The sequence below is a fragment of the Atractosteus spatula genome, chromosome 5, assembly GCF_055471065.1.
Source record: "Atractosteus spatula isolate fAtrSpa1 chromosome 5, fAtrSpa1.hap1, whole genome shotgun sequence".
Classification (NCBI taxonomy): Eukaryota; Metazoa; Chordata; class Actinopteri; order Semionotiformes; family Lepisosteidae; genus Atractosteus; species Atractosteus spatula.
Genome location: NC_142710.1, coordinates 58556845 through 58577946, shown reverse-complemented (window position 1 = coordinate 58577946; position 21102 = coordinate 58556845). Strand labels below are relative to the sequence as shown.

At 35.9% G+C, this 21102-nt stretch overlaps 1 protein-coding gene across 1 annotated transcript in view; it reads left to right on the top strand.

Annotated features, from left to right (window-relative positions):
* dock3 (dedicator of cytokinesis 3) overlaps positions 1–21102 on the top strand; it is a 247429-nt gene that overhangs the window by 73649 nt on the left and 152678 nt on the right. The window contains exon 3 of the mRNA XM_088915677.1: positions 11279–11319. Coding sequence (XP_088771803.1) covers positions 11279–11319 — 41 coding nt within the window. The remainder of the gene's footprint in view (positions 1–11278; positions 11320–21102) is intronic.

Below are 21102 nucleotides of genomic sequence, written 5' to 3'. Positions count from 1 at the left end.
AATGTATGATTTAAACCATTAAATTTAGTAAGGTAATAATGTAATGGAGAAATGGGAAATACTGAGTGACCTGTAAATTAAATTGGATTTAGAAGCGCTAGGTGGAGCTTATCATAAGTGTCTGAAGTGCCACCACCCCCTTCTTTAAAACCCCTCTTAAGGTTTTTCATGAATGAGTTTAAGGAGAGTCGGAAAACTGCAAAAAAAGCTGATAAGTTGTCAATAAATCACTTTTTTAAACTTCTCTAAATTCTGCAACTAATCTCTACACAATTTATAATAAAAACTATTTATAAAGCATCCTTGAAACCAACAATTTAATTGTGCTTAAATGTAAAAAATACCTTGCATGTACAGTACATAGCACTTTTCATCCAAAAGGATATTAAGACACTTTTTATATACTGTGGGAGGGGATCCACTTCATCTACTGTACAACTTAAGTGCTGAAGCACCCAAGGTTATGTAAAGCAGCCATTACTGTGTATGCTGATACACCTGTTACACAACAGGTGGAGAAAAGAGAAATTGCTTCACTGCTTGATTTAAGGGGGGACACCAGATTGTGCAAACAGAACAGAATTTGTCAGGACACAAGGGTTAACATGGAAATACTCTTTAGTAACCAAAATGATAAAACAAAAGGATGCTTAACCATCCCCAACCTATTTACATAGGCACTATAAGTCCAGTTGTAGATTTAGCTCTTGTTCATCCTGAATACCTGTGGTGTCCAATACTATGCATGTGCCTCATTGAAATTCCCAGTAAAATTCTGAAGAGACCACTGGCCTCACAAAAAAAAAAAGCTTTCTATATAGAGTAAATTAATGGATCAATTGTTCTGTATTGAACAGATTAGTACACTTCATCCACCTGGAGAGCTTTTTTTCTCCGGTCTAGATTTCTGTTATACTAGGACACAAGCTGTAGTAATTGTTAGGTTCCATAAAAATAAAGTCACTTATTACAAGAGCAGTAAAACACACACAGATAAGGACCAGATATACTTTACAGTACTATAATTACAGTTGAGCGAACTATCTGAATTTGGTATGGGTCATTCCTCTCCAGTTACAGTTCAAGAGCAATTCTGATGTTGTTAAGGTTATCATTTAATTAGGTTAAAAAGTAAAATGGCATTTTTTTTTGTTTTATGGCAGTCATTTTCTAAAATCTTTCTAAACTTTGTAAAGCCCCTGCACTTGTGAGTGCTTATAAGAAGTTACTTGTTGCCCAAAAAGTTAATGACTTGAGCTTCTCCATTTTGTTTTTTGTTTATTTAAATGAAAGCAATTTTTACATTTCCAGTGCCTCCGCTTTTTTAAAAAAAATCTCTCCGTTGCTTCTCTCATCATTATGTCTGGTGACAGATTCAGTGCCTGTTTGCTATAGTGGGCTCAGAGGAGCAGATGTGGAGAGTGGGTGTTTCAGGGAAGGCATGCACTCCGCATTGCCATTCTGTGCAGTGTGTGCCATGTGCAGCTGTGCTTTGAACAGAGAAGAAGAGCTCCCAGAATCTGGAGGCGCCTCCTGTTGTTTCACTTGGGCATGATTGAAGCACTCGGTCATCTGTGAGCTGAGATTGTACAGATGCGATGAAAGTCGTGTAATTACAGTAGAACACTTTAACATTTTTTGTTTATCCATGTGCAGAGCTTTTTTTAATGTTCAATTAAGATAAAAAGCAAGCAAATCCATTCATCTGTCCTGTTACTGCTATTTATTTTGAATGGCTCAGTTTCCCCAGAGATCACAGCTGGAGTTGTAATGACCAAAGAGCACACACTTGTGTCAGCCTGAACAAATCTACCTTGATTCCTTGAACTTAAGAATGGGGATGTTTGTGGAGTCTCTGTGAATGTACAGTAGGAAGATGAAAGACTTATCGCCAGATACAGCATGGCCTACAGTGACAGTACTGAGACATTTTAGTCCTAGTTGTTTTTACTCCTCTTTTTCCTGCTGCATGAAGTGATCATTTGGTGCAATTACAGCAGCTTAGGGGGTCTAAATGTGTTGGACTTGGTTAATTCAGCACAGGAGTGAAAAACAAGTGTTCAAACTTCTGATGTCCCCCAATGTGGCCAGAAGAAAATCATAGTTATCCAGAACTGTGTTTCTTTCTGAAGAATACTAAAAGACACTTGTGAATCCTTCATATTTCTTGGCTTAACTGCCTTCATGAGAAGTACAAAAATGAATCAAGAAAAATTAGGCTGCGATAAATGGTTGATTGTTTAAAATAATAATGTGGAATTTGCAGAAAAGCATTCTAACAGTTTTTGACAATGTTTACATAGCAGAATTTGTTTTTCATCTGTAATTGTTCTTTTCTGTTTGTTTTGCTAACCTCTAGTGTTTTATTTGAATATTAGTTCACTAGTTCAGATGACAATTTCAATAACTTTCACTAAACTTCAGATCCTAAAACTGCCATGCAGGTCTTATTCAGGCTATGACTTTATAGTATTAAACTTCTGTTTAGGGTAGTTGACATATACTGTAAGAGGAAAACAAACTGTCACGATCCTCATCCCTCCTCTAAAGGGCGCTCCGACCCTTTCGTGTTTTAGTTCATCCCGTGCACCTGCCCCCTGTTTGTCCATCGTTATTTAAGGCAGGCGCTTTCACTATGCCTCGCTTGGCATTGAAAGATGGACGCCCGGAAGCCCGCCTACCAGCAGGTTCAGGAGAGATCCGACGGCATAGGCTTCATCACGGCGTCCTGATCATCTGAGTCGGGGGCTCGGAACGCCTGGCCTCGTTACCCTGGTTTTATTCCCTGTCCCTGTTCCGGATCTTAACCTTATTTGTCTCATCTCGGATGGATCTCCCAGTTCCTGGACCCTGGACTGCGCCCCAGATTCCCCCTAGGACTGTTTGGATTCGTTTGCCTTTCGCCACGCCCCCCGAGCACCGGATCACTGTCGTCATGCCCCCCTGTCTGTCAACCTGCCCTGATCGTCGTCTCCTCCCCGTGTCTGTTTACACTTACTTCCAGATTATACCGTCTGCATAGGGTCCTGAACTACGCTTCACAGGAGCCTGGACAGGCTACACAAACAGGCATACAGTAAATGATGTCTGTGTGAGAAGAAGGTCTCTCTCTCATGTTTAGATCATTTACTCTAAAAAAATATCCCTAATCTTTAAAAATAATAATAATAATTATAATAATAATGAAAAATAATTATGTTTCTGCCACATTTTCTAGAAGAAGGCTAGTAAATGAAAAATGTTAAGGGATAATTGTATAACCCTACTTTTTTGAGCCTTGCTAGTGAATATTTAAAGCTTGAAATGTACTGTAACTGGAGGGAATTTAAGTATGGAAGGTAGATACATTTTAGCAATGTCAGAATGTAGTTTTGAAATCTTAACATTTTCACTGGAAAGTCACATTTTGTGCATTGTTTATGTAATCTTATTGATATACTGTACATGTACTTGGACAAGCATGGTGGTATCACCTTTATGTGTTTCTTGCACAGTGCACAGCTTTAGCACTACAAAATACTGTGATTACAACTATTGAGCAGGGCGTATTGATCAAGCTTAGTGTTTGCAGTGCTAACTAATTTAACTCTCCATCAGTTAGTGTTACACATGCATGCAACATGGAGCAAAGCAGCGGGCCGTATGCTAAAAGTCTGCAGCAGGGGAAGGCTGCTGCTGAGCTATTTCTATCCTGTTACATTACAATTCATCACTGGACTTAGGTTACTGAAACAAATGGAGAGATGCAGAAATTGCAGGAGAGTAGAGAATAATCAGATGAATACAGAGACTGTACAGTATATGGAAGGATGTTGTTTGGGTGTTTTTTTCTTATACAATGCAAAATAGCAGTAGTGCATTACAAATTCTCCTATTATTTTGAACATACAGTAGATATAAAATGAACTACAGTATATCATTGGCATTGGTGCAATATATATATATATGAATAAAAGCATAATCCCTTTTGCAGTTTTTGGATAGCTGTTTTTTCTGAAGAAATGAAAAGACGAAATTTTCTGAAGAAATGTCACAGAGTCATATGCTGCGTACTGTAACACTTTTTTAAATGCAAAATAACAGGAAGATCTTGTAATGTAAAAAAACACACAAATGACATGAATTAGTGTAGCAGTACAAATCTAACCTTGAGGTCTGAAGAAAACAGAAAGGAATCCAGTCAAATTTGATCTAATGAAGTAAATTAACATGAAGGACCATCAGCATTTTTTATTGCAGAGAAATACCTGCCATTAATCTGCAGTTGTTAATTATAACTGCGTTCAGATTACCTTTGCTTCTTACTGAGATCCTTTTCACCTTGTGAGCTTTCAGTATCACTTCTTTATAGTATAATTGCTTGAAGCCACACTAGTAAAAACAGACATAAATTTAATCTACCTGTAATACTGTATATTCAGCTGCATCGATGGAAATATTTTCCACAACACCTAGATAACATGCTGGGGAGCTGGAAATTGGAATATCTGTATATATCTCTAAAGATTAGCAATCAGGGCAAGCTTCCACTCAGGGAAATGCAGTGTAACTTACAGGCTAAGATTACCATTGCATTTCTTGTGGTGAGTTTGATTCCTTATTGATTGTTTGCCCAGCATCTTGTGCCTTTGATGTAATATAGCTCTCAGAAGTCAGCTTCTTTCTCTCTGGGTTTTAACATGTCATTGTGCTTCTTGTCATAGCCATTGCACGCTTTGACTAAAATAGAAAACCAAAAATTTTCATTTTTTCCATTTGTTTCGAATGTACTGCAGTAACACAAACAGCCATGCTCTCTTTCAGCCCGAGTGACTGAACGACAGATCAGTGATTTGATTTCTTGCGTCAGTTTGTCGGATGATATGTGGGATTCGATTAAGGTCTTGATCCAATGTTTTTGACACATAATCCCTTCCATTTCATAACTTCAGCTTTTGCCTATGGCTCTTTAAAGCAATTACAGCATTGCTGAATGCATCTCTTCATAACTCACATTCTGTACTTGTATTTTTTTAATTTGGTAATGAGCATAGAACATATAGGCACAAGTGATCTTAAAAACATACATGCTTGTGACAAAGTAATTAAAAAAGGGCAAGTACCCGATAGCTTTTTTCCTGGGAAAACACATTTTTAGTATTCTGCCATTGACAGTACTACCATATTGACAGACATGGTATGCGTATTGCAAACCTCAAAGTTGCTTACCATTTTATTATTTTTTGAGTCTATAGTCTATAGTGACCGCATCATAGCTGTTCATTCTACAATGAACTACTGATTAAATGTTTTGTATGCAGTATGTTTTTCAACAGTGGAGTCAACTTGCTATCCGCTATAGAAAAAAAAAACAGGGCGTCAGTGCACCCTGTGCATGTGTCAGTGGAATCCCTGAAATGTCTGAGCATGGTTAGCATGAAAAGTGTGAGTGCTTATATTGATTTGTAGCGTCTGCAAAACAGTATTACTGTAGAATGTGAATCTTAAAGGGTTTTTCTTCTTGTTCAAAACATCTACTTACCAGTAACATCCTTCTGGATTAATAGACTTTGGAATTACTACACAGCGATTTCTTCCACAGTGCTGATTCTTAATAAATTCAGTTTTACTGTGATGGAATGCAACTATCATTCTGAGTTTCCTGTTCAGGTGGAAAAACAGTGGACCAGAACCAAAACTGCATGCTTAATAAATGCATTTCATCATTTATTAATACTTGAATAAGGTGTTTAGCATTAATGTCTTGTGGAAAGGGCTTCTTATAGTCTCTCATAGTCAGTATAGGGCAGACTACACTTCAGTGAAGAACAAATCAATGATCTTTTCTCATTTTGAGCTACTGTACAAAACAGCTTTGACGTTACTAATCGATCATTTTGCCAAAGACTAGAATAATGAAAATTTCAGAAAATTCACATGCCAGTATACTGTATATTAAACAGTAACAGGACGCTAGCCATGCTCTAGTTCCAGGGACATTTGGTTAGATTTGGTCTTGGGTTCTTGTCGTAATGTTTATGTGGGTTCACTCATGAACTCCAGTTTCTTCCTTCCCTCTAAAGAGAACTTTGATTGCCCGTTGTAGGGACCACCTTAAGCAAATCGCATAGAAGCCAGCTGTATTACCAATTACTGTATGTATACAATCCAAAAGAAATACTGTAGTGGGTATTGTTTTTTAATGGTTTTATGTATGTGAAAGCAGTGTATAAAGAATATGATACTGATTATAGAATTATACCCCTTTATATACAGTGAACTCCACAGGTGAAATGGTTTATATTTCACCCGGAGTATGGAGTATATTTAATTACAGTTGTTTGTCTGTGCTTTACTTCATTCTGTCTGTTTTGAAGAGGTGTTTTCTTAGAAATACTCAGAATTATAATCAAATTTTGTAATTTGGTGTTTTGCTTGCACATGGGAGCAAATTGTTACTCATATAAGGATATAAAAGTATGTCTTTACACATTATTGTCTTCCAAAAGTAAAAGAAAGTTGAAGTTTCCAATGAATGTGATTTGAAGACAAAAACCAGACTGTGGCACTTCAGTAGGATCTGTGTAATTTTCACCTGCTGACATTTGTAAACTGTAAAGAAAAAACATACTGTATATTAAATTCTGAATGAAAGGATAATGGAACAAGAGCAAAGTAGAAAACAACAAACAAACGAATATCTACTGTATTTTGTTGTAACCATTTTTACTAAATAGTAATGCTGGAAGTCAGTTGTGTAGAGCTGAATACTTATTTTGAGATGCCATCTTATACACATCTGGATGAGCCCCAAGTTCCTGGTGTTTTCTGGTCTCTCTTGAGAGCCTGGGATTGTACAAGTATGGTGGAATTCTCATAGTAAACCCTTTTAAAGAAACCTACACCTACTTATCTACTGTACATTATTTGGCACCTTGTAAGCATTTTTCCCCTTAATGTAGTAAACTGCAAGTGAACAGTATAATAAAGCAATTATAAAGTAGGAAGTCTTGAAAATACAGCACAAATGTAGTATGCACTGAACAATGAATAAAGGTGATACGAGCTACCTTAATTACATAATTGCGTTGCTCTAGCAGAGCTCTAGGATCTTAGTAAGAACCATTGATTAAGATGGCTATGGTAACATGCTAATTTTGTCGATAAATGTTTTTTTTATTGTAAAATGATTATAAACATTAAGTGCTTAATTACATTGTAACTAGTTAAACTTATTATAATGTCTTCCACTAAATGAATAACATGAAAAGAAAAATATGTTAGTGCTACAAACAATTAGACTAGTTGTTACAAAGCAATCAAATAAATCTTGAATTTTTATTAATTGGTCCAAGCAAGGTAGAAAACTGACTTCATAATATCCCCTTGGAACATTCTACGTGCCTTTGTCTTTCCATACATATGCTTATGAGTTAATGAAACAGAATGTAGTTTTTCTATGAATAAATATATCAGAACTGTCCAATGGCCTTTTCTAATTCTCTGCCTCTTTTATACTCCTGAGCGTCCATATTTTTTTAGCAGGGAGCTACAGTACGTGAGTGTGCATTGGTTGCAAAGGATCAAATAAAGGTTAATGTCATGGTGAAGAGCTTAAAGAAAAAGAACATTTCAGTTGTTGAGCTTACTTCAAGTGTTAAGGCATACAGATTTTGTTTTACTTATTTGTAGTTTCATCTATTAAAGATGGTCCCCTCTGCAAACACACTGTGAAATCTAGCTTATATATATTTAATAAACTCATTGCCCTCTTTTCCAAATCCTTCACCATGGCCAAAAGCATTTACATCAGAATTTACTGCAGTGTAGTAGAGTCATAATACAAGGCCCTGGATGTGCACTGTGGTGAGTGCTAAGTTGAGCTGTGAAAGAGGTTAAGATGCATGACATCAAGCAATTGACATGGTAACTGCACAGTATCACCTCATGCATTTTCCACCTTGAAGTGGAAAGGAACCATGACTGTACATGTAATACATCTGCCATAGCTAGTCTGTTAGGCATTTAGTTGCATAGCCAGGAAAATGTGTTGGGACATACAGTAGTCACAAAAACACTCAACATCATGCTGCATTTGCGCATTTTCACCTGTTTTTAGGACTACGTACGTATCTATACAGTTTCATTTGCAGTAAATATTCCAGAAGGTGCCATCAAACGGGTTTAATCTTTATCTTTTTGATTTCATATAATTTTAATTTCTTATTTTCCTTTTCATGATGAAAAAGAACAGTTAAAACCATTGCTGAAGAAAAAAATCTGTTTTATCACTTTGTGTGTGGGAATATCAGGTTATGGTGGAGAATTGCGGACCATCAATGCTGAAGGCAAAATAGAGCTGGATGAAACTGTTTAGGTTCGGGTCATGGTTGTTTGAGGATTAAATTGTTTACGTCTCTCTGTTTCCTATAATTACTGCTTGTACTTTTTGTTCTGAGACTTGTGCCTTTATGGCTCCATCAGACTAATGTTTCTTTGATAACTTCTCATGTTGTGATAATCCACAGATTCATCCATCAGGGGAGCCCCTTGTGGATATGACTGTGCATGAGCAAATCCAACTTCAAAACCACTTATTTATTCCTGGCTTTACAGCAATTTACAGTCGAATGTCACAAAGTTTTTTTTTTCCCCACTTTACTAGTGATGTGAGTCAAAGTCTTTAGACAGCACAATACAAGGGGTTTTTCTTCCCTACGTGTGCTAACATACAGTACTACTGATACTTTTTTTCTATTATTGTGATGAAGCAGGTTAACCATGTCCTGTGACTCTAACAACATTTCAAACTATCAAAGGGGAGTATCAAATTGATTTAGACAGTTTAATTAATGTCTTTAGTTTGCTGGTTTGGGGAATGAATGGGAGAAGGGTGAAGAGGGAACTGGTGATTATTAAATCTAGGGGAAAACTGAGGGATGCCGTGATCAGATTTACTGTACAGTAGGTGTAGGTGGCAGGATCTAGTGTGGATTTTGTTGTTTTATGCAATCAAATTTGTTTTGAAGCAATGTATTCATTTTAAAACATACATTAGCAGTTGTAATTTTTTTTCAGATTTCTAGAACCACAAAACATTTTGAAAGGAGCGGGAACCATTCTGTCCGTCTTTTTTGTTTTATTTACTAGTAGAAATTTGATACAGGGTGCCAGCTATTTCTTGAAACATCAAGAGAAACTTTGAAAAAGCAGTTGGACAGCTTGATCCATGCATAAGCTATTCTTTGTGTGAATAAGCAATTTATGTTTTCTATGCTAAAGACACATCCTGTATACACAGTAGAAAGAGTTTAAATAGTTACTACTTTTGCCCTCTCATTCTTGTTTCTCTTTTGATTCTGACCATTCAATCAAGGCAGATGTGTCCAATTTACTCTCTTAAAAGGAGGAGGCTAAAACCAAGCCTCAGCTTGCTCACATTACCCCTGCCCTTCTTAGTTCACTCAAGCATCGTCTTGGAGAGAAACAGGGAAAATAAATTGGGCACACCTTACGTATGTACAATATATGCTATATAATGAAACTCTTGTGATCCAATGAGAGGAGGCTGCACCATTTCATCTGCATCAGCATGAGTTGTCATGCAGTGCTACATGTGTTGATGGTTCCTGTTGCATGGTTCCCCGAACAGACAAGCTAAATACAGTATAACAAAAAATATATCTGTGGTGCAGAGGAAGTGCCAGAGATATCCACTGCGCAACTCTTCTGTTTTAGTGAAAATAAATGCTGTGCATTTCCCATTCGGAAAACAGTTTTAGAAACAAAGCTTCTGGTTCATGATGCATAAATGTTAACAAGATCACAATTCTGTTTTATTATTCATGGCTAAAAGCCATTCAGATAAAAATGGAACAGTAGCTATGGAGCATTTTTAATCAAGGTTTAGAGCTTTCTAGTTTCCCTTTCAGCTCACTGGCTATGAATAGATCCAAAGAAAGATACAGTCGGGGAAATCAGCATGTTGAAAATTTGAGGATTAGGCTGTTCTAAAGAAACTAATCTACTTATGAGACATTTTTTCTCACATATGAAGTTGTCATGTATAGAAAGAGTCACGATATTACTGTACCTATGGATGAATATAAATGTTTTCTATTATATACAGTATAGAATCTGGCCTGTAATATAATTAATCTTTCATGTCTATGGAATGGAATTCATGTCTATGGAATTACTGTATACAGTAGTAAAACTGCTTCTTAGGGTTACATTAAATTGTATTTCTAAACTTTATAACTGATCCATTTTTCATGACCAGATTTGTGTAAATTGACCTGATTTATTTTTAGTATTTATTCTAAGATAATACAATTAGTATTAGTGAAGTTTGTAATTGAATTGAATTTAAATGTTTGTTCTTAATTTGGATAACCAACAGCATTAGGATGCTTCAGATTACAGGGGAGGCATGATCAGCATAAACCTGGGTTAAGCTTTCTTTAAAAAAAAGTTTAAATGCATTGATTTTTGGGGTCTGCTTATATACAATACATTCCACATTTGTTTTCATACTGTATTTACTGGTTGAGCACATAAGAGGCAGGCAACATGTTCAATATACTGCAATGCAGTGAGTGTAAGGTGTCAATTCAAACCTGTATTTACTTTTTAATCTAATTTATTTTAGAAGATATGAACAGTAAAGGATCCCCATAAGTAATTTTGTACCTGTGTCTTTTTACTTTCTTTCAGTGCTGCACGAATTAAAGAACCTTGTCTAACAGTTTCAGACCTTTTTCTATTTCACAGTGTGTGATTTTTTGGTACAAAGCACAATGCCCTATACATACAAATATATTTAGAAAAATAGACTGAAAGTACATTTAAGTATAAATTGCAAAATTAGAAGAACTTTAAAATAAACTGAAGAATATGTTTACAATATCCGGACTCCCTGCTGCATTCAGGCTCAACCTGGGCATAATAATTTGCTCTCAATGCAGGTTTTCTCATTTGTTAATTTAATTATTCAATCTGCAATGTGAGCTGTAGTTTTAAGGTCCTCATCTGTACATGTGTACATTTGTAGTGTATTCTTTTAGTAATAATAAATGTTTTTAAATTTCTTTAATTTTTGTTTAGACACAGGTACAGTCAGCAGCTGAGAGCACTGAAGGATAGTCTTCACCATACTGGGTGCTTTCAGTTGCCGCACATACTGTACAAATCTGTTTGTAATTAATACAAAGTAAAACAATATTGAAAACGTACAATAAATCATTAAGGCAACATTTAATTTTACTGTCTCTAGTAAATTCTTATTTTTTTTTCTTAGGGTGGTACAGAGGGTTCTCCATCAAGAAACCTACTGCCAGGGTAAGAAAATAAAATTATCTTATAACTCTCTTTCATACTTGCAATTCTAATCTAAATGCTTTTCATTTTGCTTCAAAGGCTGTCACCAGAGGGAGCTGTCTTTATCACTGATAACATGGCAATATGAGCAATTGTTCTTGCATGCAGTCATTTTTAAACTGCATTGTAAGCATTAAGTTTTTAATTTTAAAAAGCCTACAGTGCTGTCTGCCTTGTGCCATCATTTACAATTACCTAATTGTACAAAATGTCCTTGCATTGAGTGCCGTCAATTTGAATGGTTACTCATACTATATATTTATACAAATCAAGATGAAGTCTCTTGTCAAAGAATATGCCTGCCAGTTTATTCCTGAAGAAAAGAAAGCTTAACGTAAAATATTGGTGTTATTCCGTTAAGAGGAAAATTTGACATAAACTAATTTTAACAAGGGTGTAAAGTGGCTTAATTGCTCAGTTTTTGTTTACAGAAGCAGGTTTAAAATAGTAATGGCCAGTATAGGTTCTTACCATTAAAGTGTTACAATCAAAAAAGCTTCAGGGAATGACAACATCTGTACTAGAAATTTATACAGAAGCTGTCTACACTAATTGTTTGCATTTACTTAAAAATGTCCACACCTTTCCAATCACATTGATTCTTTCATGAGAACCACAAATAACTGCTCTCTGAGGCAAGGCATGAATTTATTTCCTGTATTGTGCTTTGGAATGTAATTAAGAACAATCTTAAATGCATGTAGATTTGCTCGTCAATCATTATACGGCAGTGTGGAAGAACGTCTCAAAGATATAATAGGTTCTTCTATACTTAAAGAAACACAGCATGTACTGCAATAAGCTTGTGAACAGGCATTGCTACAGTAAATAAGGCAGATTCTATCTCGCAAGCATCTGCAGATGTACACTCTGTATGAGGCACTATTAGGAGTGCAATGTATTGCCGTCTTCTTTTTTGATCAACTTCAATAAGCTGATAAGGTGAGAGCTGTTATTTTCATTAACAAAGTTTCACAGTAAACATTGAAGTGCAATTATGAAAATCCCCTGATATAGTTACTGTGCAAAATACTCTGTAAATCAGGATTAGCCATCCCAGAGTAAGTTAATATCATTCAGCTTGTTCAGTCAAGCACTTCCAATGTATAGTATGGATTTTTAAACAGAGGGAATAGGGCCACTGAAGATCCTCCTCGTCCATTACACGTTGAAATAGAAATCTAGTTTCACCTGGGACATACTAGCCTTCTGGTATTGTAGGCACTGAAGAGTTAATGTGGAAGTCCCAGCTCAGTCATGCCTCTAGTCAGATATTTAAAATATGTAAGAATCCAATTTACTAATGAAGATTTTTCTTTATTTGTTTAACTGATATCCTGAATCAAGATACTTCGGTATCAGTTAAGAACGTGCTTTTAAAAATTACATGAACATGAGAAAACCATTTGGAATGGGGCTTCCATGTAAAGGCAGGCTGAACTCTGATCCACTCATTGTCACTGTCCAAGTGTGACTGAGATTTCCAAGCAATGGCACACACGCTTTTTTGGCTCCATGTGATCTCTGGCCTCTGTGACTTCTGAGTCATTGAGGAATGAACAAATGTATAGGGGAAATGAACAGCTAATCTTTGTGACTGGGCATTCTGCAGCTGCCAGTAGAATATAATAGAATAATATTTAAAGGAAGTGAGATGATCATAAATTCAATTAAATTGAGTTAAACCATAGTACTACCCTTGCGAAAGAATCCAAAGGAGTTCTTTAACGTATCTGGGAACCATTTTGGGACAACACTACAGTAGTACAGTGGGTATAGAAAGTCACCACCCGCTTTCAAATGTTCCTTTTGTTGCCCTAAAGCCCAAAAAGAAGACAAATAAAATCAGACTTCTTCCAGTTTTACTTACAAATTGTACCTTGCAATATCCAAGTGAAAAAAGAAAGCAAAAGTTCTGAAAAAATAAAATAAAGTAAAGTAGAATAACTGGGTTGGATAAGAGAACACCCCCCTGAGTTAATACTTGATGGAAGCACCTTTTGCTTGAATTATAGCCTTAAGTCTGTTTGGATACATCTCTACCAACTTTGCACACCTAGAGGGAGGAATATTTGCCCATTCCTGCTTACAGAATTGTTCAAGCTCAGTCAAACTGTGTGGTGACTGTTGATGGACTGACTCTTCAAGTCAAGTCAAGAGTTTCGATGGGATTGAGGTCGGGGCTCTGACTAGGCCACTCAAGGACATTCACCTTCCTTTCAGCCTTTCAGGACATTCAGCCACTGTATGGTTGCTTTGGCAGTGTGCTTTGGGTCATTGTCATGTCGAAAGGTGAACCATCTTCCCATTTTCAACTTCCTGGCTGAGGGCTGCAAGTTTTCATCAATAATTTGCCTGTATTTTGCACCATCCTTCTTCCCTTCTATCCTGACAAGTGCCCCAGTCCCAGCTGAAGAGACACCCCCACAGCAGGATGCTGCCACCACCATCCTTTACTGTAGGAATGGTGTCCTTTGGTTGGTAAGATATATTGGGTTTTCACCAGTCGTACTGTTTTGCATTCCAGCCAAAAAGTTCAATTCTGGTCTCATTTTTCTTTAGGGTGCTTTTTAGTAAAACATAAATGAGACTTGATGTGGCTTTTTTTAAGGAGTGGCTTTTTTCTTGCCACCCTCCCATACAGGCCAGATTTGTGGAGCGCTTGTGATATTGTCACATGCACACAATGACCAGTCTTTGCCAAAAAGGCCTGTAGCTCGTTCAAAGTTGCCATCGGCCACTTGGTAGCCTCTCTGATCAGTCTCCTTCTTGCTCGATCATCCAGTTTGGAGGGACGGCCTGATCTAGGCAAGGTCTGGGTGGTGCCATATGCCTTCCACTTCTTAGTGATAGTCTTCACTGTGCTCCATGGGATACTTAAAACCTTTGAAATCTTTTTATACTCATCTCCTGACTTGTGCCTTTCCAAAAATATCTCAAAGCTCTTTTGAAAGCGCCTTTCCGCCCATAGTGGATTCTTTGCTTTGAAATGCACTTCCAAGCAGTGGAATCCTCTAGAAACAGCTGCTTTTATTCTGAACTAATCAAAATCACCACAATTGATCACAGGTGGGAGCCAGTTAGTTTGTTCTGTTATCTGTAAGGTGATTCGTTATACCTGAACAAGTTTACAAATGCAATTGTAAGGGGGTTGTTCACTTATCCAAATAAGGTATTTTACTGTTGTAATATTCATGAATTTTCAGAATGTTTTAGAATTGTATTTTCACTTGGCTAATGTGGGTTACTGTGTGTAAATAAAAATGGAACAAGCCTAAATTAATTTGTGTCATACAACAAAAGGTACAAATTTTGAAAGGGGATGGTGACTTTCTATACCCACTGTATATCTGATTCAGTCAATGCAAAATATGACTTAGTAACTATGTTTTGTAAAGCATTTATTATTTTATGCATTATAGTTCTTTTAAAGCCTCATGTAAAAGCACATAGGAAGGCAACTTAAATCCCTGATGTCTCTGAATATCATAGAGTCCAATACATTCCCCCAGGAAACTGAAAGCTTTATAATCCTTTTTTAAATGTGGTTTTAAATAATATGTTCTTCGGCAAGTTTATTCCTACCCTCAGGAAATGTGGGCCTTGTAGTATTTAATAATATTAAACCTAGTGGGTAGAGGAGCTATTTTAAACACAGGATTGCAAACCAGTGTGGTTAATAAAAACAGATTTGATGTAAAAATGCCATTCCTGGTCAAAAAGAACTTTGCATAAGTTATTTTTTGAGTTGGATCTGCAAAGACATCCCGGGATAATGGAAAAAAGCCTGTCTTCATGTTTTCTTTCTAAGGTCTACAACAGTGATATGAGCTAAAAACCCTTCAAAATATTATTATGAATTATGTAGTAGATACAGAATATTATTATAAAAAACTAACAACAAATTACATGTTAACGTGCTGAACTAAATTTGAGGAGTACAGAACTGCATATAAATGAACAGAAAGGGGGAGCTGCTTTTAGCATTACTGGTGATTAATTCCATTGCGCATTTGCTCCTAGTACAGCTAAGCATTAACAGTAGCTGAAATACAGGTGATATAATTGTTACCAGTACAGTAAGTAGTTCCTCTTGACTGAAAAAGTATCAGGCTAGCCATATAAGCCATAATCAATATAAAAAGGTAAAAGTGTTACTTAATACTATAGTACCTTATTGGATGCATGTACATTGACTCTCAAAAGTACATCATATCAATAAGAAATCTGTTTTTACACATTGCAAGTTTTTTTTCTGCTGATAAATCAGCTACTGTACTTGAAGGTTTTTCAATGTCTCTAAAAATATATACAGTATATACATATATTTAATTGACTTCCTTCATGGCATGGCCAATATTTGGCAAGAGTGCACATCGAGCTGCTCACTGCAGATGTCTTTGGTATGAACCTGGGTCACTAGCCAAGTGTGACTGGGTTTCCCCGTTCAGCCGAAGTAGATGCTATCTGGCCAGGTTGCCTGCTTCTGGCAAAATCCAGACACAGGTGAACTGGGTATCTGCCAGCTTGAACAAATGTCAGTGTGCTCTTCCCCTGGAGTTATGTCTCCTATGTCTCCTGTTAGGTTCAGTCAAGAGATGAACAGCTGTGGCAGGTGGGCATGTCAAAGGAGCATGTTTATCTGTCTTCATTCACCCCATGAGGTACAGGAAAGTAGATTCTGAAACAACTGACCGTTGCAAATTATATTTGTACTGTATACAGTATAACAAAGAAAAAATCCCAATTCTTAGAAAATAATTATTATTTTATTTTTCTGTTTAATTTTTGTAAATTCTGATGACGTTATCTGAGCATGACATTTACAAACAATTTTCCCTGCATGCTTAAAGTTCACAAAACAAAAGCTGCTTGAAAAGTTTTATGTTTTCAATGACCTTTGTAAGTAATACAGAGATAAGGTATGAAGGGCTTTTTGCTAATTCGTACAGAATAAAAAATAGGAAAGATAAGGATGCCTCAGGCAACATTTTTGTAGTAACTAATAGAAAAGAAAGTTAAAAGTGACATTTATAAGACGTTTTTCCCTGTGTGAAAAGTTAATTAAATAATATCACATCCTGTGAAGTGAACATTTTTGGTGGATTGAAGGAAAAAGAAATTGAAAGATAACCAGTGGTACAGTATGTGCATTGCCATGTCCTAATGTCAAAACAAAAGATCACATCACACAAAATACAGTAAGGGGTTTGCCACCTCTTTCAGAGTATTAAAATCTCTTTGCAGAAATGCATTTGCTCTTTACAGTAATTAACAATAACTGTTGGAATGTTGCTCGTAATTGGAGTCTGTGGAATTTGCTTTGGATAAAGACATCTATTCAATTATTTTGTTCCTTAGATTTCCTAAAGAAAATGATTAAATGTATCTTAACAGACAATAATAATGCTTTTTCAAATTGGAATGCCATGCAGTACGGATTTTAATCCTTACTTTAAGCCTTGGGTTTATAAAAAAATTAATTTAAGCTTCTTGATTCCTAGGATTACCATCAGGTATGGAATAAACCCTTCCTGTGTTCTGTGCAAGCTGTTGTAGACCAGAAGGCATAGGTGTCTTTCAAAATATATGTATATAACTGGTTAATTCCTATCCAGAACCTTGTGGCAACAAATCAAGTGTCTGGGTTAGATAAAGTTCAATCTGTTATATTAGTACTGGTGTTGTGATGATTTGCCTCCAGTCTCAGTTAATCTAGAGTAGAAGCAATTGAAGTCTGGCAGGCGTACCGTATGTCCTGTGCCAGACCTCAGCAGTTCAGAAAGATGTCACAGGGCTTAAGGGAATACCTATTGCTTATTACTTGAGCAAGTTTGTTCCCAGATTGTCTGTGTTGTCGTACTGATTTAGGAAGATGGAGGTTGTTTCCTTATATTCTGTGGCCCCGAAAGGATATAGTTCACATTACCAGAATGATTGTGTCCCATAATCATCATTAATACAAGTTATATTCTGTTGAGGGTCATGATAAGTCAGCACCTATCCTAGAAGCATAGGGTACAAGGTGGGAGTACACCCTAGACAGGACCCAAGTTCATCACAGGACATGCCTGCGCACACACAAGCATACGAATACCTTGACTATTTAAAGATAAAAATAACCCTAACCAGGCAGTCTTAGGGAAGTCAACTTGCTACCCTTCAAGCAAACAAACAAATAGCACATTGTCATTTGTATAATGCTAGATAAAATGATTAAAGTATATTTGATTCTGGCAAAACTATTGTATCACATCCATTTTAACATCTGAGCTTTGGAATATACAGTATATGTCTATCCAATTGTATCTGTACCTGTCTTGCTTCCTCTGCTTTATCTGTTTTGAAATACCTGTGTTCCATGCCACAGGGATCAGAAGGTGTAGCATTGGTTAGATATTTATTCAAGTCAAGGAGAATTTTTATTCTCTCTTGGCCTTTAAACTGGGTTTTTAAAATTTGAGACCAACACATACTGTACTACCAAAATGAACTACCTGTATCTTCTCGGGAGGTTCTAGAAATATTCTTCAGTGCCCTTGATGGAATGTAAATGACCCTTTGGGCAGTTATAAATCACCACAGTATTCAAAATGTATAAATAAGGGTGAAAAAATATGTGTGCTAATGTTTATGTTAATGTTAACAATGCTAATGTTAATGTTATTTATTTTTCTCTTATTTTGTTTATATTTTTATCAAAATGATCATTTTAACTGGTTTTTAATCTTGCTGTATTAGCATGTATTTTCTTGCAGAACTGTTCTTATGACACTTCTTGACAATTTCTGGGATGTGTTCTCTTATCTTCCTCTATGTACAGTATTTAAAAATTGAGAAAAAAACTGAGAGAAACACAAAGATGCTGCCTTCTGCATATATTGCAGAAATGGGAGCTCTCTGTGTAGTCTAAGGATGGAAAATCTCCAGTAAGACATGTATATAGTGGTGTGATTGTAATGATAAATTAAAAGAAACCCTGCCACTGTTTTGCAAATGTTTGGCAATTTATCTTTTCTGCCACAATTCACTTTGGTCTCTGCTTGAGATTTAAGATTTAAACCTGTTTTTCAAGTCTTTTCAGCTGTAATGATTTTTTTAGGTCTCTTGGGGAACTGAGCGTTCATGATGATTCTCGCTTGTCCTCTCTAGTGTTTTGCCCTTATTAAAATAATGTGATTTTGCAAAAGCTCTTTATCTTTTTTTTCTTTTTCACCACCCACACTCATCCTCCCACATGCAGTGTTTTCCTGCTGAAAAACCAGTGGGGTCAAGTTGTGGAATGCATGCAGTCCTCTGTTGGTACTACCAGATAGAAAAGATGAAGAGAGGAGAGCAGCTAAGAGGTCTGGTTCTGTAAAACACAGCCCCTAGCTTGTTACAATTTAGGATTTGTGGTTCCGTGTGTGGTTGTTTGAAAACGCGCACGTCTCTCGAGTTAGGAGCAGGTGCTTGATTTCCAAAGGTGTGTTGTTTCTCAGTTGTTTTGAAACCAGATCCTTTCACTGGATTTGGTGCTTAGTTACTTTTAAGCTTCTAGCTTAGAGCAAACTTGAGCATGTTGAGCACAAGCGATGTTGTTGTAATGGAAATAGTATCTGCAAGGACTTCAGATGAGATGTCTCTCTGTGTAGGTTGTGGAGGAACCACAGGTTTCATTCCTAAACTGATAGCATAAATAAGAAGTGACTATTGTATAAATGAAACTGGAGCAGGTCATCACAGTAAAATAGAGCAATAATAGTAACTTGTAGAAACATGTAATACTCAACACTGTCAGTGTTACTATAGGAATCCCAGAGAATTCTGAGATGTATTCAGATGATATCTCATAGATGCATTGCTTTTATGAGAAAAGGAAAAAAAAACTTATAATTTTTTTGAAGTCCTAATTAATTTTCTGATCCTATCTGATCAATTCCCTTTCATTCCCATTCTTTGTTTTGCATGGCTGGACAGGATGAGGGCAGTGTTACAGTATATATAAGACAGAGCAAGCATTCAGATTGTCTCTTTGTCTAGAATTTTTTAAATTGCATTGGGTCTTTCAAATGTTTTCTCTTTCCTATTGAATAGTTTTAAGAACTGTTCAATACCTGGCATTAGTAGCTGATCCTTCACAGTCTGTACTAAGATGACTTCATCCATCAGCAAAATGTTAGGGATTGACTATTAATTAAACCAGTGCATGGGCAAAATGGAAATCTTTCAGATTATAATTGAAGCTTCATAATAAATTTGACAAAGGCATCTGTTAAATGACAGAACACAAGCTTTCTGACAGGAACATGAAGGCTTCATAGAAATAAAGAAGAAAAACAACAACTGGCTAAAAACCAAAGTATCTGCTTTGGAGGTATAATAGCTACTTTTACAGTGCACAGTCTTTCAGGCATAATCATTTTTTTTTTAAATTACATACTTTCATTTGGACAAGATGCAATTATTCTATTCTTTCTGTTCCTGCATTATTTATAAATAAAACAAACAACATAAGAGAGAATAAATTTTCTTCTGCAATGTTATCTTACCAGCTTTCACATTAGTATCTTTGCATTATCACACATAGGTCCTTTACAGCTTGTAAATAATTGCTCATATACTGTACATACATACAAGCGTTTCTCTCCTGGCGGTGCCACTTTACACCAAGTTACTGTACATGAGCTATGCACCAAACACGTTTTTCAAAGTTGTTTGTATGTAATAATCAAGATCAAGTATTGAGAGCATTTTCTCTTTGTTTACTGTTCATTAATGATCGTAGCCCTTCATTATCTAAACATTATCTAAGCTGTACTGATAATGATAATGTTTCATAAAGCTGATCATATACAGTATCCCACCTCATGCTTTATAACATTCACATACTGTCTCTTTCTTTATTATTGTTGAAATTATGAGCCCTGTATTGAGAGATCACCTGCATTAAGTAACCAGTTTTTGAATGCCCCTTCAGTGGTCTCTTATGATGGGTTTGACTGTATACCATGTTTCCTGTGTGATTTCATGTTGTTTGTGACTAGTTTAATCGTCATCTTGAAATGCTTTCAAGCAGAAGTTTAATTTAAATGGACACTTGCAGTAGATTGCCAGAATGTGAACTTAGAAAAGGAATCAGTATTGTTGAAGACATTTGTTATAGTACATACAGTACTGTAGTATACTTCTGTACAGTATATCACTGCAACACCTTTGGATATATATTTTCTCCATTTTCAGCAAATATTTTTAGAAAGTTATTTTAAACTACACAATTGATTTCTACATAGATATTACAGTATGTATGTAGAATGAAGGCAGATAATAAAGGCAGATAATCACTGCTAACTGCATATCCTTATTAAAAGATATAAGAACCATCTTTAGCAATAAAACCGGTTTTGCTGCAGGTCATGCCGTATGGCTCTGTTTCTACACTTGATTTAAGAAAGTGATGATATTCTAAGTGAGGGTGAATTTAAACTGGAGGAAAACTGAAATGATTCTATGTTAGAATCCAAATATACCTGAATAACCAAACTATATAACATTGTTATTGTGTTATAGTGTTATCTTATAACATTGAAAATATGAGCATAGGTTGTAAACAGTATGCATGAATGGATTATGATCGGGTAGTTCTTTGTGCTTTATTTAGCACTGTCTCTTTTAAATGCAATTTTAAAGAGTTATTTCTTTGATTTGATTAGTTTCTTAGATTTGTTTACAAGAAATTCAATTTTAATATTTTCAATGTTATTT